A 24,023-nucleotide genomic window follows, 5' to 3' on the forward strand; every position below is an offset into this window, starting at 1 on the left:
GTCGCTGCCTACGACATGCAGACATATTTTCGCCAGCTCCTGCACAGGTTCACTAATAACCATCGGGCATGTTGATGTCGTATGGCAACAAGGAAAGATTTATTTCCACCGAGACCACGATTGCGACTATAAAACATCTCCACATTCTTTTATCAATTTTTGACACCACGTAATGAAGACAAAGGACAATGCAATATCGGACGGTATCCACTGCCGCCTCGTCATCACAGAGAGTGTGGTGTAGACTCTGCTTAATTAAGGTTTATTTCACATTGTCACATTAACCAAAGGTTATTTGTTCAAGGACGTGACTGACGTAACACTCAGAAACAGGACTGCGTTTGACATTACCTTATTAAATGCGAACTTAGATCAGACCATGTACACATAAGGTAATGTTGAATTCACATAAAACATAATCTGACATTGGGGCGTCTATATAGCGCTTCATACAAGGACGATTGATGATGTTGTTGTCATTGACAGTTATTGCTGTGTATCATAGTTGAACGAAGCTTTAAGAGGTATTACAGCGAAAGCACCGCGCATAGCTCACCCAAAGAGGGTGTGCTCCTAAACACGGTCCCTCCGATCTTTTGATTAAGACTTTTTTTCGAATGGAATTAATTCAATACAAGTAAATAGTCGCTGTGAGTTGTGTGCAAATTTTGTGGTATGCTCGCAATTTAGGCGTTCAAAATTTTGAGCCTATTGTTAATGCTTAATTTATTGCTGAATATTCAAGGAAGGTCAGAGCCATCAGAAAATACGAAAAAGAGACTTTTGTTGTTTCGATTTTGTCTCCACGACGAAACAGATTATCACACGAGATTTGGTTATATTTGTTTAACGCCCTATTAACAGCTGATGTCATTTAAGGACGGCCTTGCGTGCGACATGTATGGTGTGGTTAGTGTGTATGCGTGTTAATTGTTGTAGTGATGTGAATGTGTCTATTAGTATTGATTCGTCAAAAGGAAAGGCCACCTCAATACTAGACGTATAGCACCCTAATATTTGCAAGGAAACGTGTGAAAGGAGAAACTAAAGATGTATTTTGACAAAACATTCTGTGTGAGTGAATAATGTTATCACCACAGGGCGGTTTGTGAGATCATTAAAACAAGCCAGATAAGATCGTTATTAGCCAATTAGGAGCGGTGTGATTAGGTGTTGGATAACACGGCGGTCGGCGCTAACGACCTTGTGTATGGCCATCTTGGGACACAACATCCGACACGCTAAAATGACGTTTTCTATAGATCTATCTTTATATCGAAATAGATAGGCCAAAATTAAGTTGTTTTCTTGTGTTCGCGAAAAACTGTTCAACGTAGACTTTGTTGGTCGAAAGATGTTATATAGAAGCTGGACTAGGAAATCTTGACCAAACACTTAAACTTAAACTGTATTGTTTTTTTAAACGGTTTAAGCATTGGATCAAGAAGATTGCATTGTCAAACTACTACAAACTGTCTTCTGACCAAGTGTCTATGTTGAATAGTTATTCGTGAACACATAATAGAGAAACCGACTTTATCTTTGCCTAATTCGGTTACTGTGCACACTCGTACAGTTGTATATCAGCAGGTGCTCCACATACATGGTATTACATGGCTTAATACTAATGAGGTCACATAATTTGTTAAGCAAATACTTAAATTTGTACCAAGGTTTGTAAAGAGGAGGGCATTCATCACCAGGATTAGAGCAGAGCAATGCCCATTACAATCGTTTTGTGACAAAAACCCAACTTCCTTTGTTGAAAACTGTCATTTTGTGGTGTTGGTAATGACCATGAAACCCAGTACCAGGCCTTATTTCCCTGAAGAGGACAAGGGTCGCCAGACTAACTTTGACAGATGTTCGAATTTTACATTTGACAGACCGAGTGAACAAAGCGACACATAGATACATAAATAGAAATTTATTCATTTTCTTAGTAAAGTAATAAATATAATGATTTGAATGATACAATGAGATTTTTATATGAGTTTATATACAAGATGTGTTTATATACAAGATGTTTTTTTATTGGTATTTTCAAATAATTAATTTCATGATGGAGACGAAGTCCATTGTCAGGGAAAAAATAAGTCAGCCAGAGCAAATTATATTGCAGATTTTTGGTAGACCTTGTGCTTATGATTCAAGAAAAATGGTGTATTATATTTTAAATCATTAGTTTTTTTCACATTAAATAACAAACAGCATACAGAATAAAATAAATATACACTAATGCTTTACATGTAAAATACTAGTAATTCCCATCATTAGATCTCCAACCACCATTATTTGGTATTTGAACGATGTATATTTAAAATTCAATATGGCTTTTGGGCTTACATTGCCTTTGCCTGTATAATATTTCATTGTATAACTAGAATTCAGTTATTTTTAAAAACCGTTTAACTCAAAAGTGTTATTTTAAAAGGGAATGCTTATTGATTTGTGCAAACGAAACAAGTATACAAACAAGATTTTTCAATTGTGAGCTCATCAACAAATGGTAACTAGCCAAGCATAAAAATGTGCTGAACATGTTTAAAATTCTAACTAAAACTAAACCTAAAATATGTGTCCATAATTTAAAACCTTGTAAAACATGCATCTCAATTACATTACAACGTACAATATCTAAGAGGTTTAACATTGGAAAAAACAAAGGTTGCTTTACATCCCAAATCACAGTTATAGTCTTAAAAGAACAACAACACAACATTTTAAGAAACATGTTACTTAAAAAAAGATTTGGTATGTAAACAGAAGTGATTTAAAGCTTTCATTTGATGTCTGTTTCTAAAATATTGCTAAAGAGATGTTGGAAAATATTTTTGAAACGTGATGATGATTTACAAAATATTAATATATGAAAATGCAATCAACATAAGACATTTTTTTTCCAAAAATAAAATTGTCATTGAGCTGTTTTATAAAAGCATTTAAACTATATTTTGTTGTTTCATTTGATAAATCATTTTGAACTAAGAAATTAAAAAAATTTGGTCTGTTTGTTTGAAAATAGCAAAACAAACATCATATAAGAACCTATCATATTGCATGAATCTTTGCAACTGTAATAGTGTACCATCAGAATCCTATTCATGAAATGATTACATTGTATAAAATTATATATATCAAAGGAAGTACCAGGTATATATCTCAGGCTCTTTTAGAGAGTAAACACGGAAATATAGGCTCCATCATTAAATTGCACCAATGCTGATATGAATTGCTATTGCCCCATTATAATTTATAACCATTCCCGTCAATCCAAGGTGCTCTGTATTAAGGCAGACAACTCTTTTTAGGAAATGCACTTTGCCTAGGACACTACAAAGGATTGAGAGTTGGTTTGTTCACACATTAAAGTATATCATTAGAAACATGTTTAATTCGATAAAATACATGAAACATTCTTACTTCTCCCTCTCCTCTTTCACACATGACTCCATTTAACAGACATTTCATATGGATTTCTATATCATAAATTATTCATACTATTCTTACATAATCAGTTTACAAATATGACTCTCCATTATTTTAACTGACATTTCATGTGGATTTCTAGAACCACTCTATCATTCAAGCCTAACTTACACAAACAAAAGATAATAAATATTTAATGAATATCACACATTGCACACTTCTCTGGTAACGCATAACTCCAACTCTTCAGTTCTCTGTCAGTGTGTGTAGTCATCTTTGGTACTTCAAATACATCATCACTGTCATCACTGAAAATGATCAGATATGTAAACAAATATCATTTATTTGATTCAAATGCCTGAATTTCAATTGTAATAATACATGTACTTCTTTTCTGAACACACTTTTACATCAAATTATACCTTATTCAATAATGGTATCATAAATCAATTAAATGTCTATTCAACATTTTAATATGCCCATAGCTAGCTCATTATTTCTGCAATGTCACTATGTTACACTATGAAATAAAGTTTTTTGATATCATAAGAACAGTTCAAAGACCTATTGATAATTTAAAAAAACAGGCATTGTGATAGTGATTATTTGAAATTTTTTAGCCCATGGGAAGCCTGAAGACAGGACAGAGTAATAGTTTGTGTCATCCCATTTGATCTTAACAGTAACTATTTATAGCTTTAGAAATTATCATTATAAACTCCAAAATTTAGCTAGGTACACAAGATGAAGTGAATTTTGAGCACTTAATAAATCGACCAGTAATATTGTTATTAAAAGATGGAAAATGAATTTAAATGCTTTACCTTATACACATGGCAGAATCTGATTCCTCAATTGTTGGCAGATCGGTGCAGCCATAATAACTGGGTCTTGATATCAGAGACATTCTTATTGGAGGTTTTGGAACTTTTAGACAACTTGGACGACTACCTGGCTGGTTTCTATACTGGTCTAAGATTTCACTCACTGTACAGAAACATTCGTAGAATTCCGAGTCTTGCACCTGTAACAGAAATTTGGATTTAAAGATGGCTTAAATGGGCTACATCTCCGACAGACTAATTATCAACTACTTTATACAAGAATACGCTGCTGTAAGTAACCAACCTCCAAAAGTTTGAGCTTCTCTTTTTATCTTTAATTTAAAGTTAACAAGAGGCCCATGGGGCCTGTATCGCTCACCTGGTTGGATTTGACCAAATGTCAAGATAATGTTCATGTTCAATTTGTTAATACACATACTCTCTAAGGGACTGAAATACCCTATGGATTATTTTTACAACCTAATTGTGTTTGAAGAAACTAAGTCCCTTAGGGTGGGGAAAGACCCTTGGGCCTATTTTTACATCAGAATTGTGTGTATCCCTTAATGTCCAGCGATGTTATACATAGTTATGGGATGGAGGGTCACAGTAACCATTTATGCAAAAGCTGTTCCCCTTTCACCAAGGATGTTTCTGACCAATTCGGTTCAAATCCATTTAAAACTTTATGACTAGGAGCAATATAAAGACAGATCTCTATTTCCCCTATTTGGCCCCACCCTTCAGGCTCCTTGGGGGTCAGAGTCAATATTTACATAAACTTTCTTTCCCCTCTTCCCCCCAAGGATATTCCAGACCAAATTTGGTTCAAATCCATACATAACTTTATGATAAATAGCAATTCATAGGATAAACCCCTATTTTCCCTATTGGGCCCCGCCCATAATGCCCCTGGGGGTTAAGAGTAAAAATTTATACAAACACGGTTCCCCTTCTCCCAAGGATGTTCCTGACCAAATTTGGTTCAAATTCATTCATAACTTTATGACTAGTAGCAATTTAAAGGATTAACCCCTATTTCCCCTCTTAGACTCCGCCCCTCAGGCCCCTGGGGGTTCAGAGTAAAATTTATACAAACTCTGTTCCCCTCCCCCCAAGAATGTTCCTGGCCAAATTTGGTTCTAATTCATTTATAACTTTATGACTTGTAGCGATTTAAAGACTAATCTCTATTTCCCCTATTTGGCCCCGCCCCCCAGGCCCCTGGGGTTTCAGAGTAAAAATTTATACAAACTATGTTTCCCTTCTACCAAGGATGTTCCTGACCAAATTTGGTTCAAATTCATTCATAACTTTATGACTAGTAGCGATTTAAAGGAGTAACCCTATTTCCCCTATTTGGCCCCGCCCCTCAGGCCCCTGAGGGTTCAGAGTAAAAATTTATACAAACTCTGTTCCCCTTCCCCCAAGAATGTTCCTGACCAAATCTAGTTAAAATCCATTAAAAACTTTATGACTAGTAGCGATTTAAAGACTAATCTCTATTTCCCCTATTTGGCCCCGCCCCTCAGGCCCCTGGGGGTTCAGAGTAAAAAATTATACAAACTCTGTTCCCCTTCTCCCAAGAATGTTCCTGACCAAATTTAGTTCAAATTCATTCATAACTTTATGACAAGTAGCGATTTAAAGGATTAACCCTATTTCCCCTATTGGGCCCCGCCCCTCAGGCCCCTTGGGGGCCAGACCAACCGTTTATACAAAATCGGTTCCCCTTCACCCAAGGATGTTTCAGACCAAATATGGATCAAATCCCTTTATTCCTTCGGAAGAAGGATTTCAAAATTTTGCTTTATTTCCCCTATTGGGCCCCGCCCCTCAGGCCCCTGGGAGACCAGACCCACCATTTATACAAAATTGGTTCCCCTTCACCCAAGGATGCTTCAGACCAAACATGGATCAAATCCCTTTATTCCTGCAGAAGAAGAAGGATTTTAAAGAATATGCTATATTCCCCTATTGGGCCACCCCCCCCCCCCCCCCCCAGGCCCCTGGGAGAGCCAGACCCACCCTTTATACAAAATTGGCTCCCCTTCACCCAAGGATGCTTCAGACCAAATATGAATCAAATCCCTTCATTTCTACAGAAGAAGAAGGATTTTAAAGAAATTTGCTATATTTCCCCTATTGGGCCCCACCCCTAAGGCCACTGGGGGCCAGACCAACTGTTTATACAAAATTGGTTCCCCTTCACCCAAGGAGGTTTCAGACCAAATATGGATCAAATCCCTTTATTCCTACGGAAGAAGAAGGATTTCAAAGAATTTGCTTTATTTCCCCTATTGGGCCCCGCCCCTCAGGCCCCTGGGAGGGCCAGACCCATTGTTTATACAAAATTGGTTCCCCTTCACCCAAGGATATTTCAGACCAAATATGGATCAAACCCCTTTATTCCTACAGAAGAAGAAGGATTTCAAAGAATTTGCTATATCTCCCCTATTGGGCCCCGCCCCTCAGGCCCCTGAGAGGCCAGACCCACCGTTTATACAAAATTGGTTCCCCTTCACCCAAGGATGCTTCAGACCAAACATGGATCAAACCCTTTTATTCCTACAGAAGAAGAAGGATTTCAAAGAATTTGCTATATCTCCCCTACTGGGCCCCGCCCCTCAGGCCCCTGGGAGGCCAGACCCACCGTTTATACAAAATTGGTTCCCCTTCACCCAAGGATGCTTCAGACCAAACGTGGATCAAATCCCTTTATTCCTGCAGAAGAAGAAGGATTTCAAAGAATTTGCTATATCTCCCCTACTGGGCCCCGCCCCTCAGGCCCCTGGGAGGCCAGACCCACCGTTTATACAAAATTGGTTCCCCTTCACCCAAGGATGCTTCAGACCAAACATGGATCAAACCCCTTTATTCCTACAGAAGAAGAAGGATTTCAAAGAATTTGCTATATCTCCCCTACTGGGCCCCGCCCCTCAGGCCCCTGGGAGGCCAGACCCACCGTTTATACAAAATTGGTTCCCCTTCACCCAAGGATGCTTCAGACCAAACGTGGATCAAATCCCTTTATTCCTGCAGAAGAAGGATTTCAAAGAATTTGCTATATCTCCCCTACTGGGCCCCGCCCCTCAGGCCCCTGGGAGGCCAGACCCACCGTTTATACAAAATTGGTTCCCCTTCACCCAAGGATGCTTCAGACCAAACGTGGATCAAATCCATTTATTCCTGCAGAAGAAGAAGGATTTCAAAGAATTTGCTATATCTCCCCTATTGGGCCACGCCCCTAAGGCCCCTGGGGGGCCAGACCCACTGTTTATACAAAATTGGTTCTCCTTCACCTAAGGATGCTTCAGACCAAATATGAATCAAATCCCTTCATTTCTACAGAAGAAGAAGGATTTCAAAGAATTTGCTATATTTCCCCTATTGGGCCCCGCCCCTAAGGCCCCTGGGAGGGCCAGACCCATTGTTTTTACAAAATTGGTTCCCCTTCACCCAAAGATGCTTCAGACCAAATATGAATCAAATCCCTTCATTTCTACAGTAGAAGAAGGATTTTAAAGAATTTGCTATATTTCCCCCTTTTGGGCCCCGCCCCTAAGGCCCCTGGGGGGCCAGACCCACGGTTTATACAAAATTGGTTCCCCTTCACCCAAGGATGCTTCAGACCAAATATGAATCAAATCCCTTCATTTCTACAGAAGAAGGATTTTAAAGAATTTGCTATATTTCCCCTATTGGGCCCCGCCCCTAAGGCCCCTGGGGGGCCAGACCCACCGTTTATACAAAATTGGTTCCCCTTCACCCAAGGATGCTTCAGACCAAATTTGGTCAAAATCCACTGAGTAGTTTAGGACTAGTAGCGATTTAAAGGAAAAGTTGACGGAGGGACGACGGACGCTGCGCCATGCCATAAGCTCACTGGCCCTTCGGGCCAGGTGAGCTAATAAAAAATTGATATCACAAAGATATGCGCCTTATGCGGTCTCTATATTTTGTATGTAATGTTCAGTTATTTAAGGCATATGATGGTTAAATTTCAAAGAGATATATTTCAATACATGCACTGTTAACAATGTAGCATATTTAAATTAAAGTGTCCTTTTTTTTTTAATTTATTATTGTTGATCCTACTAAAAAAACAAACATTACAGTGTATATTTCACCTATTATGAGCCTTTTCATTTCAACATGGGAACAATTAAGAATTCCTTTTCAAAATAGTTCAAGCTTTACCTGACAGATTGCATGAAGCCAAAGTAAGCATTGATTCAACTCAAATGTTTGAACATTCATTTCGGTGACTGTGTGTTGAATCAAAGCCAAGGCTAGGGTGGCACTCTGTAAAATGTAAATTATTCATTGTTAAACATTCAACAAACTTTATCAGAGCAATTGTGCATGTTTTAATTCTGATAGAATCAATCATATTATTGTTACTGAATAAATCAAATATAAAATTATCAGTGCATGCCAAAGTACGTCGGACATATCCGATAAAACTGTCGTAGGTCCGAAATTCATACGGGCCGTTTATTATAGTTTCTATCATAACTTCCGGGCGATGTTTCTGCCATTGAAATACGTTCTCAGTGCACTGCCGGGCAAGGCTTCAAAGCGTAAAAGTTCTGATAGTTTCAATTCGCACTCAAAACAACAGTATGAAGAAAAGCGGGAGCGAAAGTTTCTAGCTAAGTTGTGTGATTAGCACGAGGAATGGCTGAGGTTTGACGGTGCCGTGATGACATGTGTCCTATGCATCGATCGGACTGCCATCACTAAAGGTAACCCAATTCATAATTGCTTGAAAGGACAAAATACGTTCTTAACTGGGTGTACCAATCTGAAGATTTCGACAATTCAGGACCATGAGAGAAGTGCGGAGCACAAAAAAAACCCTAGAAATAAAGAATGCCAATCTCAATTTCTGTGTTTAGTTGTTTCCTATATTTAAAACTTGGAAATTTCATTGCATTGTTCATTATTGAATATAACATTATTCAATTAAAACCTAGAAGTGCAATTTGAATTTTTATCTCTGGATATTTTTTGGTCTGGTAAAATTTTGTCCGGTCTGGTAAACATTTCTATTTCACCAGACCGAATGTCCTGTAAAAGATTTGAAATTTTGGCATGCACTGCATTATGAAAACAAAGGCTATTTTGAATCATGCTGTGAACTGAACAAAAAGTCCTAAGACTGAACACTATGATTGCAGTGTTCTAATACCAGGTATGACCAAAACAGTTTCAATGTTGCAAAGTTGAACAACCAGTTGCCAGGTACTGTCAATTTGATCATATAGACTTATAGAAAACTCACGCCTTTGATTATGCAAAAAATTATGTCAGGCAGTTCTTTTCCTAATTCTTTATACAATAAGTAATTTAATATTCTACTACAAGTAATATCTTGTTAAACTTCCTATCTAGCAAAGTCCTTAAATTTTGCTTATACTAGTAAAAGAAACAACGTAGCTTTAAATACCTTAAAAATTGCACAGGAGCTATAGTTTATGCAAACTTTGAACTTGGTTAGCAAGGAATCAAGTAAAGAAGTATAGTGTCCAGGAAGCGAGATGATATCACAGATAGATTTCAGAAGGGATGGACATGTCATAGGCCATATTTCCCACTTCAGTTTTTCAAGGATCAACATCTCCATTCTCTTCAGATCCGAAGGTTTCCACATTTGACCATGAAGACAGGAAATTTCTGATGCACTTGGGATTTCCTGAAAAAATGATTGCCATCAATTCATATTTTCATGTACTATATCTTTTCTTCCATTTCACAAGCACCAGGTCAAATTTGCATTAAGTTTAACTTACTGCAAATATGTCAGGATTTAATTACAAAAAATGCAGGAATTAAAAATGCCCACCTGATGTCAAAAGACGTTTCTTTTAAGAATGCATAAAATATGGAAATACAACAGAAAAAATGGTTCCATAAAAATTGAACCATAACCACACATCATAACTACAAAGTCTATCAAGTTTCTAAGAGATTTGTTTAAAAAAAAAACTGAGAGGGGAATTATGGAAATAAGCAAAATGCAACAATTCTTTTTCCCATCTAGTTTTCCAGCTGCCTGTACTAACATAGATTAAGGGAAAATAACACTGTCCTGTAAAAATTTAAAAATGTTTAGTTAGGAAACAAATCTGCAATCTTGATTCTGTTAAATGTAGTGAAAAATATGACTAAAGGGAAATAACTGCCACTCATAAAATCAACTTAATTGATTAGGTACAAACTGAGTCAGAGACACTGGACAATTTTACAAATAAAATCATTGTTTTCCATGCATAATTTGACTGGCATATAAAAAAAAAAACTAGTGTACATGATGTTGGATAGTGTCAAAACAATATTTACCTCTGCTTCTTCATTAAATTTGGCAGAAATGTAGAAACAAGCTGCAGCAACAACTGAAATGTATTTGTGTTGTACCTGAAATGGAAAACAACACTAGTCAATGTCTTACATTTATGTAAAGCACATTGGAATTGCATGACTATTCTATTCATATTTGCATAAAATGTTTTTTGATAAACATGTACAATTGTACTTCTGACAGATGATGGTTTCAAGTTGAAGATGTTTTTCCATTAGTTTGGAATGGAATCATTTTGTCTCAATTTGGAAAAGAAATTGGAGAATTGAGAAAGAAACTTCTAGGAGTAAAATCCATTAAAGTCAATTATACGGAGGAAAAAAAAAGCAAAAAAAAAAAAAGCTGTCATTCCATTCCTCCACTTTGTTTTCTCCTCCACACAAGGATATGTAATTTAAGATGTTTTTTGGATACATGCACAGCTTATCAAATATTCCAGTATATATATTATATATATATGTATAGGGTCTAGTTAGTAATAATGATGGTATGGTCCAATATAGGTACTGGATCCTTACAAACAGATGTTCACTGGATGCTTATTTGTCAAGTAGTAATAACGACAGTACAGACAAGTAAATTGTTGAATTTTCGAGGCAATCTACCCCTTTATCAAAACACAAGTAAATTACAAACGATCACATAATGATATAGACATGGAACAGTTACACAAATATAGTGGGTATAAATAAAACGATCCCCTCGGTCGATAATTATTTCGCCAGGGGCTTATTATAATTAAAAAAAATCTTAGGTGGTGTACAGATGGTAAAAGTAAATAAATAATATAACTAAAAGGTTTAACAAAATAACATCGCCTGTTGAATCAATGTGATGGCAGCGTCCGTGTGCTATGTAGTGAATGTTTTTGTTTTTCATAGGTTCATTTCGTCCCGCAAATCTCGACTCGGGTAGCAGTGACAATTTCGGGTAACAAATCACATATTATTGACTAAAATTAGTTTGTTTTAAAGTGCATTGAATAAAAAAACTAAATAATGTTAATGTATTTATGTAGAAATGCATAATCTAAACATAAAAAATCAAACAGAATGGTGGTCGAAGAGCCAATCAGCTGCTGTTTCATGAAACAGCTGATTGGCTGAATAAGTTGTGCGAGTACATGTTGTCGGTTTGTGACGAGTCGTCCTGATACTATTCAAGTTAAATATGATTTGATAAATTGATTATAGTATAATTATGTGCCCTCTTGGATATATATAACATTATATTGCCATAACATTTGAAATAATCACGCATGTAGGAGAAAGTATTTGTAATCTTTAGTATTTTGAGTCTGCAGATCAATGGAAATCTGTTTTGTTTTAATGATTTATTACCTTCATTTTAAAGAGAAACCGGTCAAGGAAATTCACTGCTGCTGCAAAGGTTTCACAACTGTAGCTGTAAAACATGCTTAGACATCGAATTGTGGACACAGCACTGTCTCTTTGTGATGTACGTATTGTCCTGTTCAGGTGGTCACACTACAATCAAATGTTCAATTGAAACAAATACAGCTTTAGATGTCCAGACAGGTACTTTAGCTGATCCTAATCAGGAGCAAACACTAAGGGCGAATTTGTTCTCCTAAAACCAGTTTTAGTTTCAAACCGGTTCTGTAAACTTTCCATTTGTTGAGTAAACCAGTTTCAAACCACATTTAAACTGAAACCGGTTCATTCATTTGTTTCTGATAAACCTAAACTAGTTTATTAAACCATTCAAACCACCACCGGTTGTGGTTTGGAAGGTTTCGTTTCTGAAAACAAGATGGCGAATGTTGTCAACACACATGCAGAATGTGCTCTTGAAGTGCGCTACGTGCTCCAAACTTGCCAGCTATGGCTTGTAGTGTCATTTGACTGGACAAATAAAATATAAATTATAAATATTAATAATTGTTTTCCCATTGGTATGACAGTTTTCCCTTGTGTTTGAAAGAAAGTCTGCTAGAACTGCATGCGTTTCCCTGTCATTGCATTGAATTGTGGAAGTATGTCTTCAACATAATTTGGGATTCGGGGGATTTTTGTGTGTTCAGGAGGTATTAACGTTTCAAATACTGCTCTGAAGCTTTTTCTCCCAAAGACACCATATTGAAAACTAGAATTTAGCATTTGTTTCTCAAGAGCAAACCAGTTTTAGTTTACAAACCGTTTTGAAAACCAGGTTTAAACCATAAACCCAAACCTAAACCAGTTTATTTGCAACAAATTTGCCCTTAAATTATCATCTTTACATCACATACAATAAATGTGATATTTTGTTGCTTTAAAAATGAGACCTTGAGACCTCAATGGGTCATATTTGGCCTTATATTACAAAAAATAGCCAGAAATGACAAAAGGCTCTGTGCCTCGAATCTAGTCAATCGTGCAACTCAGTTTTTGCAATACTAAAACTTAAAACATTGATCAGACAATGTTATGTGCCATACGTACCCAGTCCTCTGGCTGTTGTTCCTTGCCCATTCTCTGCAGCATCTGTTTCAATACCACCACATCATACACTGTCTTGGTATGCTGTAATATGAATACAAGAGTTTAATGATTAATCTACTGTTAGTTACATCACAGGTTACATGTTAGCAGCTGCGCAGTTAGCCCGAGTTTCTTCTGGCCCTGACAACAGACATTTTGACAGATAGCTTTAAATTTATATGTGTCATACACGGGCACCATGTACCTACAGTATCTGTCAGAATATCCAAGTGTCTGGTGTCAGGGCCACGGGAAACCTGGACTATTTAGCAACTTAAGAGGATGTACAAAATCTCTTTGTTGTGTACTCTCCAGATTTCACATCTATTCATCCAGGCCATAGGGACCTAGCTGCATCTGATTTCTATATTCTTAAAATGTTATTCTATCCTATCCTACTATATTACATAGTACGATGGCATAATACCTATTAGTATTATACCACCAATGTGGAACAATTACTTTTAATGTCAAATGCAAATTAATAGCATGTGAAGTTTTAAAAATTGTGATTGATATGACATCTGATTTTATTCAGGATGATCTTATTAATAATTATGATAGAACCACATCCTATAAATGCCAAGGGTTAACACCATAAGACACGGCCACATGTCCTTCAGGTAAGAGGCAGCCCGCATATGGAACCGCCTGCTGAATGACTTACGTAAAATTGAGAACTAGACTTCTGAAGGCTACTCCATGCATGGAATGGCCTCATGTGTATATGTCTGTGTACTGACTGATGTAAAGCTTTCTAAGTTTGTATCCTGTGTAACTAAACTGCCAGCTGCAAGTGATGCTGCTTTCTTTTTTGTGATGTTTGTGCTCTTCTACATTGCTTTTATCTTTCATTTAATTTTAATTTGCTTTATTAGTTTTATCAGTGTGGACCTCGGTCAATCGTGCCAATGATGCAGTGGACGTGACTAGAGTTGATCATATAACCAGAGACTTGTGATATACAAGTCTCTGATATAACCAACACAGGAGCTGGGCCCTTTGCATGATTGATCAGGCTACCGTGAAACTGGACTTTCATTATTATTATGTTGCTCAAACTTTTGATCACCTCATACTGTTTTATAAATTTCTACACTAATTAGACAATTCCATAATAACTTTAGTTCCTGACCCCAAGTACCTGTGTAGATTTCTACCTCTATATTATAACAACCAGAAACGGGTTTTTTTTTTTAAAAGCGCTTTATAATCGATTCCAATGTTGTATCGGTGCATAAATAGACATGAAATGATGTTACAAATTAAAATTAGACAAATCCATAATAACTCTAGTTCCTGACCCCAAGTACCTGTGCACTGTTTGTCGAAATACAAGCTCTTGAAGCTGATGTTTTTAAATATTCGACGATTAATAAAGTTTCTTGTATCTATCTTTGTGAATATTTCACAAACGAATGCAGATGCCATTTGAACAAAGCAAATGATCTAGACTTCTACTAACAAAATAATCGAAAATCTAGTAGAGTTCTATACATACTTTAAGAAATAAAAAGGCCTAAATGTAATTTTAGTTATTAATGAAACAGTATCAACACAATATGCATAGGCACAGCCTTTTCAAGGTATTTTTAATATATCAAAACTTACCTGACTGTTCGCAGATTTCCGTGAATTAGCCATTGTTTGTTTGTTGATGTCAGACTTGACATTTCTCAATTCTTGTTCAGAAATCGGCAGTGTATAAATTTCCTGAACCATTTTCTTCGAAGTAAACCTTCCTGCTATAAAGCAGTCAGACGGTACCTGTTATTTTGTCGTTACTCTATTTTTTTGCATCCTTGGCTTTTTTTTTGTGAATCGTCTGCGCCAAAATGCAGAACCAAGATCAGCTGTCAAACGTCTGCTCGCCAAAGATAGAGCGTTCGAATATTGGCGCATAAGCGGTTGACAAATCTTACACGAACTTTGATTGGCTATGAAGCATAAAAGAAAATAACGCGCAATTTGATTGGCTCAATGGCTAATTAACATATACCTAAATTTAGAAGAAAGCTTGTAAACAATAACATTCATTCCAACCAGTCACACCCACCATTATTTTCAATATATCATCTTTAAACTTAGTTCAATGATATGGTGTCGTCTGAAAAAGGTGAAATCGATGTTCTTCGCGCCAGAATATCTAATATTCCTTCTTGAACGGGCACCTGCAAAATTTTGACAGTTCAACTTCCGACCGTTTCACCTATCAACAATATTCATGCCTCATACAAAATAGTGCCTATGATGCTATCCCAATATTTTGAACAGTTTCCTATAAATTTGGACAAGCATTGGTTCCTTGTAAAAAACATATGTTTGTTTGTAAAATCAGTTCCTTACATCGGGTTATTCGACAGGCCATGTTAACCGCGTATTGATACGACAAAAATAATTACTCATAAATTATGCGTGCGGTGTTTCTATTTATATCTTTGTCATATCAACAGGAATTCTTCCTATTTCGTTGTGGTAGTTTCGCCAAGACAGAAAAATGGAGGTTTGATCATCTAGATGTAAGCAGAGCTCCGTGAATGGACCAGGGGAAGGCTTTGGTTCAACTCTCTTCCTTCAGTTTTATCCAGGTAAGCATTCGTATTCAGTTCAGTTACCCACTGACAGGATTTGCAAGTTGCTGTGGATTTGCATCAGCTGGCTATGGGTGGCCATTTTGTTTCCGTTCTGTCAAAAATTCTGACATTTCAAACCGATATCACGGTAGATACGTATTAAATTCTGATGTAATGATTAGATATTTTCCACTTATAGTTTCATAGTTGTTGTACTAGGCATGTTTCATACAGATTTTTGTTCGGAATTCGTGTTATTTGTTTTCCCTAAGACAAGGTCATTCAGTTAGGATCTCCGTTCTAGAATCCTCGAGAGATTGCCATAGATCCTATTTCAGCTAACTATGCAATACGTTACGTCATTTGATTGGATTGATTCGTTTGTATGTCGTTGAAAATGGTAAAGGACGGAGTCTAATTTAGCTCACACAACGTACCAGAAGAATGGTGTCGTAATGATTCTTCGACACAATTTCTCCCAGAAATCTCATCTAAAAAGTGAGTTATGACGCTTCGCTCGCAATGGTTGTTTTCATCTAGTGATTGTATTAGATTGTCTATATGTTTTATGGACTTAGGTGATTTTAATTATGGGTAATTTTATCTGATCTTGAAAAAAAAATCCCAACGTATAGTCCACTCAAATTTTAGTGGTAGTATAGAACAGCGGCCCGTAGAACAGTACTAGTGTCGAAGATGATTTATATAACATACTGCTGACTGTACAATATTATAAGTTACAATTTCTTATATGAATTAATCAGGACAAAAAACACGTTACATCTGAAATACAAAACATTATTATGGCACAGTTTATCACTCGCATGATTGACTCCCATTCAAATCCATCAATAAACAATTAATTACACATTCATGTTATAACTGATGGGTCATGTTGTTGGTTCAATTAGCAATCCATTTATCAAGTTTTAAAATACATCATTACAAATATATATTTTAATAAAAATGGCTATTTAATATGTAATAATATCCCTCCTTGCATAAAACACCGAGAAATTACATATTTATAAGTGATAAACAACTTTAAGTAACCCATTCTGGTCCATTCATGTCTTTAGGAGGACCCAATATAGGACATTATTATATTTATAGATAAAATTATTCAATATTTTCAAGTAATTTAACATTTACAGCTTGTTACAGTTATGTGCACACAAGAGATGTTTGATCGTATCATGCATCTTTAGAGTCTAGATCTATTTAAGAAAAATTAATTAAATGCTGTCCTTTTATGAACTAGATAGCCGTGGCTTGTGATCAACCAGGGCTCCAGTTCATGATATTATTATCACTTGCCATAGAGGCGTGAATTGAAGCCGTACTGAATATTCCCTTTGAATATACATGCTTCAAGTGCTAATTGATCAGCATAAGAACACACACAGAAAAAAAAAAGATATATTTCATGCCATGATGTGTAATTATATATTTTCATGTATTAAACATTGAATTCGTTGACTCCAGGATAATTCTCTAATCAGCGGTAGGCTGTAAACTTACATGTATGGAATGTAATACTGGATTTTATTCTATTTCAAATTTACCTGTAGTAACTAAGGAACTAATTGCTTTGCATTTAATAGTCTTGCAAATCCATTGCATTTCTTTGTTCTTCAAAACCAAGGTAACATCCACCTTGACTTTGTTATGTAAAGTGCAAAATTGTGTGTACAATGCTTTTGGTGTTTGGTACATTGTGCGATCCCACAACATTAACCATAAAGGCAAGGTTGAATGACAAATGACATGTTATATAAATATTGTCACTCTCCAATATGCCTATCTGTCAATAGATTATTAATAAACTAACTATACCGTAACAAATATGATTTTGGTTGAGTTTATCAATTTGGCAAAGAGAAACAGTAATTGAATTTTGAAAACTTGTGATAACCTTATCTAGGAAATCATAGGATTATGCTTTATGATATATGGCAGCCTTAGGAATGTGTCTTTTATAAACATATTCAGGGTCAAATGAAATATATTTCAGGTTGCTTGGTGCACAGTTGGGGGTCAGAATGAAGCTGCACAGTGGTATCAGTGCTAAGCACTTGCTACAGATGCTTGGGGAGTCCCTTCACAAAGAGCAGGGACAATGGAAACCTGTGTCATACAAAACACAAGGCAATGAACATCAGGTAAACATTTTTTCTATAGAATAATAATTGTTATAATTTCACTACTTAAATCTGTGCATTTCATTCAAATAATCTAATTGCTAGTATTAAATCTTGAACAACTCCTTAATTTTAGGCTAGTATATTGTTAAAAACCTTAAATCATTGTGATATATTTTTGTATTAAGTGGATTATGTACTGTTCTTTCATGATGTTGGTGTTTAAATAACTGTGAATGTTTATGATCCTTTTGTTTTTGTTGTCATGGTGTGTTCTCAGTGGTTACACTAGTACTTTATATATAATCTAATGAAATAAATATATACACAAATCGTCATAAGATAATTAGTTTTTAATACGCCTTTGTAATTTTGGCATTTTGCCAGGTAATTTGAATATTAATAAGGTATTCCCCAGTGAATAGGATTAGATGTTTCCAAAACAATTTAAGCTGGTTTTATTGCATAATTTGCATAGAAGTAAGTATTACTGTTGAGTTAAAGCATTCTGCATGTAAATAAGTTAAATGCACTCTGTCGGTGACCTATCAAATTCGGTCATTGCCATTCTCTAATTCTTATATGATACACATATGCTACACACATGACCAAACCCGAGAAAAGTAGTCCCAACATTCAATCTAAACTAGGTCACCATGTTGAGGAATAGGACAATGACTTGTAACTGGGTCAATCCATTGATCCTGTCTATTTAGTTTGATAAGCATCACATTGTTGTTAGGCTATCAGGGTTTCTTAAAATTTTGTGAATTTATTGAGGTTGTAGCAAATTATGTGAAGTTTTAAAAGTCTGATTTTAACTAGATGGTAGTTAGAATTTGTATTCAGCTCCATTAGTTATCCAAGGGCTTTTTTGGGCTGTTAATGGGCCCCATTCCCAATTGTTATTATTTCGTTTCAAAGCCAAATTCTCAAAATTGCAGTTTACTTCTGAAAAAAACTTTAACAATTCACCAATTTTTTCCCAAAATGTGTCTTATACTACACGTGCACTAATACATGTGTTTTCTGTTCCAATTGTTAAGAATTTGCATTCAATTTCGCATTTGTTAATGACAAAAATGAATTTTGATTTCTTGTAACTGTTTGTTTCTCTCTTTTTTTTAAGGAGGTACTAGGACAACACAGAGATGAGATTGTTTCCTGGATCATTTACCAGAACAACACTTTCCATTTCTCTCCCGAAACTGTTTGTCTCAGTATTTACCTTTTGGACAAATTTCTTCAACATGTTAAGGTGAATATTGATCTCTATTATTTTTTAAATTCATTTAAATGACTTATGGAAAGAACTTGTACATTATTTATTTTAGAGATGATTATTTAAAAGATTATTATTTTATGTTCCATATTTAAGAAACACAAATAGTTCAGCACTAAATGATTATAACCACACATAGTAATAGTTTCTTTGAGAGATCATATTGAATGTTGTCCATTGCCAGGTTCGCCCCAAGTATCTCCATTGTGTCGCAATCAGCTGCTATTTCATCGCAGCAAAGACCCTAGAGGAAGATGAGGTAAGATTTATTGGAATTAAGTTAAAAACAACACATTGATTGAGTGAAGATGTTATGGGAAATATTCTCTGCCGATTTATAATCTGAGAAAATTTTTGTGTTCAATTACTATCAGATGTGTCATTTGTGTTCATTTTTTCCCTGTAGAGTCCATAATAACTTCGTTGGTAGATAAACTGATGCATCTGAAGGTGAAGATTTTCTGTTATCATAACTGCAAATTTGAATCATAACTACCCTATTTAAATTTGAAAAGATCCATACATATAAACCATTATCAAAAGAGTAGAAGAAAAGCCGCATCTTGCAGTGTTGTCATATTATGCTGTATTTTTTCAGGTAATACCCTGCACCGTGGATCTTGTGAAGATAAGTCAAGTTTCCTGTTCTGTAGCAGAAATTCTCAGGATGGAGGCAGTGATTCTCAACAAACTTAACTGGAACATCAAATATGTAACAGCAACTGACTTCCTTCACATTGTAAGTTGCTTGCATCGATCATTCTTCCAAATTCAAGAGGTGTTATTTTATGGATATATTAATTATTTTCCTAGACAAATGATTGAGCTATTTAATAATTTCCAGGAAAGATATTTGTGTCCTCTGACAGTCATGTTTTATAAATCTTGTAAGTTTTCATGCATTTTTGTTTCTTATTGATTATAATTAATGTACCTTATATATATATCTGTTCTTTTCCAAACATCTCCATGCTATGCTGATGTGTCGATGGACTATTTCTCTTATTACCCACTAAATTATCTCTATCCATACTTAGTAGTAGGCCTAATGATTTTAATGGGTCTAATCTTGTAAGTTTTCATGCATTTTTGTTTATTATTGATTATAATTAATGTACCTTATATCTATGTCTGTTCTTTTCCAAACAGCTCCATGCTATGCTGATGTGTTACCACCCCCAACTGTTGGATGGTCTGAGTGACATGACACCCTCCCAACATCTTGGTGTCCTCACACGGAAACTCTTCTTCTGCCTCAGCAACCACCGCCTGCAGACATTCAAACCGTCGGTCATCTGTCTGGCCATGATCAGTCTGGAGCTGGAACAGATAACCCAGAATTGGTTCTCCATCATGCTCATGATACAACAGATGGCAGGGGTAATCATTTACCAGTGTTTGTAACAATATCGGTCAATCGTTCGACAGTTTGGATTTCTGTTTGCATTATGAATATTCTGGTCCCTTCCAATAGAGCTTGAATAACACTTTTTGATAGGTTGTAGGACTATTAGATTTGATTTCTGATATTACCAACTATATCACAATTTGGGCTGAATGACTCTTATCGATGGACCATTTCTCTTATTATCCACTAATGTGCATGTGATTAAATATCTTCTTTTGTTACAGATGGACAACAAATCCCTGGTTTGGTGCCGAGAGCTAATAAGTCGGTTCCTCGTTGAAAAGCACTTGCTTCCTACTGGGTACCACTTTTTGCCCCACCACCCACTCCGGCGCATCAAGACCATGAAACGGAAGGCTGAGCAGGTTGAGTCTGATGAGGAGGTAGAAGATGATATTTCGGATGCTATCAAGAGGCTCTACAATGAGGACACAAGTTGTGATGGCAGCTTGCTACGGGTGTCATGTGGCTCGGAAGTGCACCAAGATACTGAAGGAACAGGTGGACAACTCAAGCCTACACCTGTAGCCGCCAACTAATAAAGCACGCTCTGTTGAATCTACTTCTCAATGCTTGTACAAGGTTCAGTTATTTCTATGTTAGACTAAAAAATCTCCACAAATTAGATGTCGCACTATCTAATATTGCATATCGAAAGTTTCATTTCCAGAAAGCAGATTGCCTTATTTAATTTGCATATTGTCGTTTCGAAAAAATATTAAGTTATTGAATCGATACAGATTTTAATGTAAGGAAATTTTCTTGCCACATATGGACCTTGCATAATGCTTGAAGGTAGATTTCTTCTGCACAAAGCAAGTTAGAAGTACTAGATAGAATAGTTACCCAATGGTTACAAGACACTTGTATATGTAAGAATACTGCAGTTTTATCAGTACTTACATTTTAGTATTGCCTCCTGCAAGTCTGCACCCCTCAAGCCCTTACACTTGTATGTATTATTAAGTAAAATACTTTTTTTTTTTTTTTATTTAATTGTTAAGTAAGAAAGTTGATGATAGTAACAGTGCAATGGACTATGAATTAGGTTTGTTTTCATATGAAAGTCTGTGATAATTATTGATGATTATTGATTTGCAAAGAGAAAAGTTGCCAGTAAGTTAATATTTTCTATCGTTTATGTCTTAGCAAGATTGTTGTTAAAAAGAGATAGTAAGATTGTTGTTAGAAATGAGAAAATAACTGATGTACAGTTTATATAGTTTTTTTTTTTTTTTTGTAAAAGTTAATATATTTTTGTTGATAGTGTTAAAGTGTGGTGATATTTAGTGATATTCATTGTTTATTTAAATAATTTTTGTTTATTTTCTCCTAGCTACCAAACTTAGATAATTTTATTTTTGATTTCCATGGTTTTAATCCAAGGGCTTGAGGGAGGTATGAATCCTTTTTATCAGTAAAATACGTAGCAAAAAAAAATTATATAAAATTGCCACCAGCGAGTCTGTAGAGACAATTAGTGTATTTATGTTCAACGTTACAAATTTAAAAAATGAAAAAAAAACCTAACATTAAAAAATATCTATGTCTATAAAAAATACAAAGAAATATGAAAATGTTAAAAAAAATGTCTTTCATTTGTATGTATTATAGTTTGTATGCAACAGAGATGCCATATTCCTTGGAATTATTTTAATTCTTTAAACACATATGTAAATATTCAATATAAGCAGGATCTTTTAACAGGGATAAGTCTAGATCAGGACTATTCCTATGTGAGAGGCAGCAGATCCATTGAGTAGATGTAGATTGGGACACCTGCTGTAAATATTGTCGTGGTGGAGAGGCGCACTGTTAGAAAGGGATGCACCACAGAAAGCTACACAACATTGAATGGCAATAAAATAAAGATAAATATATATTTATTTGTATTATAATAGCAAGTTATTGTTGAATTATCAGTTATCATAATTTCTTTATACGGTGTGTTACAGTTATATATACTTGTGCAAATACCCTTTGATATAAGAACCTTATCATTTTTTCTCTCATAGAACATTCCATGGACAATTGTTGAGATGATAACGAGTTTATTAATTATTTATTTCATTTATATTATTGGGGTATTGTATTTGCCTTTTCCCATTTAATTTTTCCACAGTGCGCCTTTCCACTATGTGGTGTATAGAAAGATAATGATGAATATATTGATGAGGACCATTACACGTTTAACAAAAAATGTTATCTGTACTTTGTTGATCAAGTGGTGCACAGATGCATGCACTTATGGTTTGAGTTAAGATATTACATTGGAACATAATTTGTTTCATGTTTCTTATGATTTTGAAATACTCTTTTTGTAAAGGAAAATTAATTACCTATATGTTAAGGCATTGTTGACCTTCAGTTGTCCTTGTTATTCCAGACTTTGACAATCGTCGTGTACAATGAGGTAAAAATGACTATAATCAGAGAAGTAATACGAGCGAGTTTGATCATGTCACCAACAATGTTAGATGAGAAAGAGAGGGAGTGAAGGAAAAATAATCTTGTTTTTTTTTTAATTTATTAATTAGTCTATAATCATTTCATAATAGTCATATGGAAAACGAAAATCTCATGGTTTTACTAAAAAAGTTTTTTGAACACTTCAACAGTCATTTGTGAGAATTATTACTGGTTTTATCCAGTGTGATCTGAATGGAAATCTTAATGAGGAGAGAGACTGAAAATCATGGTAAACATGTGACTGATGGGTCAGTATGTTACATATAGGGAGAAACGAAAGTAACTCAGGGTAAACATTAGTTACACTGATATAATAGCCAAAGTAAACAAATTGGGTATATGGTCACCATCTAGTTAGAGTGTAATTGTCGTTCATTTCATTGTATGTTGTACGTTAATTAGAATTTATATTCATTTATCATTTCATTCATTATTAGTCCCTTTATATGTACTATTGTTAATTTTCCAGGAGGCACCATGAAGAAAATTATTTTATCATTCCTTCAATAAGAGGAATCCCACCCATTATTCATTAAATATCTACTAGGTTTCATAACTATTTTGTTTAAATAATCAAAAAAATGACAAATACTTCAATCATTACTCTCATCACATTTGATTCCCTTCATGGTGCCGAAGTGGAGGCGAGAGATGGTGTCTGTACTGTGTGCAGATAGTGGTGTCCCCACAAGCTGGAGAGGCAATAAATCTCTGGTGGCAATACTTACTGTTTCTGTTGTTTATTTTTATCACATAATGAAGCAGTCCAAATAACAGAACTGTGGATCATATATTTCACTAAAGAAGACCATGTGATAATAGACTTAAGAATATCACAACCAGTATTGGATTTACACTTTGTATTTCATTGACATCTTTTTGTGTTGTCTGCAAAAGCAGGCAACATATAGGTATCATTATGTCGGTGTTGGTCTTACTGGCAGTGGCAGTGGCATCCGCACAGAAGTTACTGTGATAAAGTTCCTTTGGACCGATCAAACTCAAACTAAATGCAGATCTTCCTTATCACAAGTGCTTGCTTGTGATTGT

The 24,023-nt window shown here is 35.4% G+C and overlaps 2 protein-coding genes across 2 annotated transcripts; one reads left to right on the forward strand and one right to left on the reverse strand.

Annotated features, from left to right (window-relative positions):
- Positions 1 to 2,006: 2,006 nt before the first annotated feature.
- LOC117329363 (cyclin-G1-like) lies at positions 2,007 to 15,309 on the reverse strand. The gene is made up of 9 exons (XM_033887286.1): positions 15,157 to 15,309; positions 14,712 to 15,037; positions 13,062 to 13,142; positions 11,958 to 12,104; positions 10,599 to 10,673; positions 9,706 to 9,951; positions 8,454 to 8,558; positions 4,254 to 4,453; positions 2,007 to 3,737 (listed from the first exon to the last, which is right to left on the reverse strand). The coding sequence occupies exons 2-9, from the start codon at positions 14,820 to 14,822 to the stop codon at positions 3,623 to 3,625; spliced, it is 1,080 nt and encodes a 359-aa protein (XP_033743177.1). The 5' UTR covers positions 14,823 to 15,037; positions 15,157 to 15,309; the 3' UTR covers positions 2,007 to 3,622.
- Positions 15,310 to 15,525: 216 nt separating this feature from the next.
- On the forward strand, positions 15,526 to 23,696 carry LOC117329365 (cyclin-I-like). Its single transcript, XM_033887287.1, has 7 exons — positions 15,526 to 15,688; positions 17,688 to 17,835; positions 18,944 to 19,072; positions 19,281 to 19,355; positions 19,695 to 19,835; positions 20,246 to 20,476; positions 20,729 to 23,696. Exons 2-7 carry the CDS (start codon positions 17,716 to 17,718, stop codon positions 21,041 to 21,043), a joined length of 1,011 nt encoding a protein of 336 aa, XP_033743178.1. The 5' UTR covers positions 15,526 to 15,688; positions 17,688 to 17,715; the 3' UTR covers positions 21,044 to 23,696.
- Positions 23,697 to 24,023: the final 327 nt, after the last annotated feature.

The sequence above is a fragment of the Pecten maximus genome, chromosome 6 (genome assembly GCF_902652985.1).
Source record: "Pecten maximus chromosome 6, xPecMax1.1, whole genome shotgun sequence".
In the NCBI taxonomy this organism is placed as follows: Eukaryota; Metazoa; Mollusca; class Bivalvia; order Pectinida; family Pectinidae; genus Pecten; species Pecten maximus.

Bases quoted from the DNA above. Each gene is read 5' to 3' on its own strand.
- LOC117329363 (XM_033887286.1), bottom strand. From the start codon at position 14,822: ATGGTTCAGGAAATTTATACACTGCCGATTTCTGAACAAGAATTGAGA. The intron at 13,143-14,711 runs GTAAGTTTTGAT...TTCATATTACAG, and splicing joins GGAAATCTGCGAACAGTCAG to CATACCAAGACAGTGTATGA. The intron at 10,674-11,957 runs GTAATAAATCAT...TTTCCATTTCAG, and splicing joins GGTTTCTCTTTAAAATGAAG to GTACAACACAAATACATTTC.
- LOC117329365 (XM_033887287.1), top strand. From the start codon at position 17,716: ATGAAGCTGCACAGTGGTATCAGTGCTAAGCACTTGCTACAGATGCTT. The intron at 17,836-18,943 runs GTAAACATTTTT...CTTTTTTTTAAG, and splicing joins CACAAGGCAATGAACATCAG to GAGGTACTAGGACAACACAG. The intron at 19,356-19,694 runs GTAAGATTTATT...GTATTTTTTCAG, and splicing joins AGACCCTAGAGGAAGATGAG to GTAATACCCTGCACCGTGGA.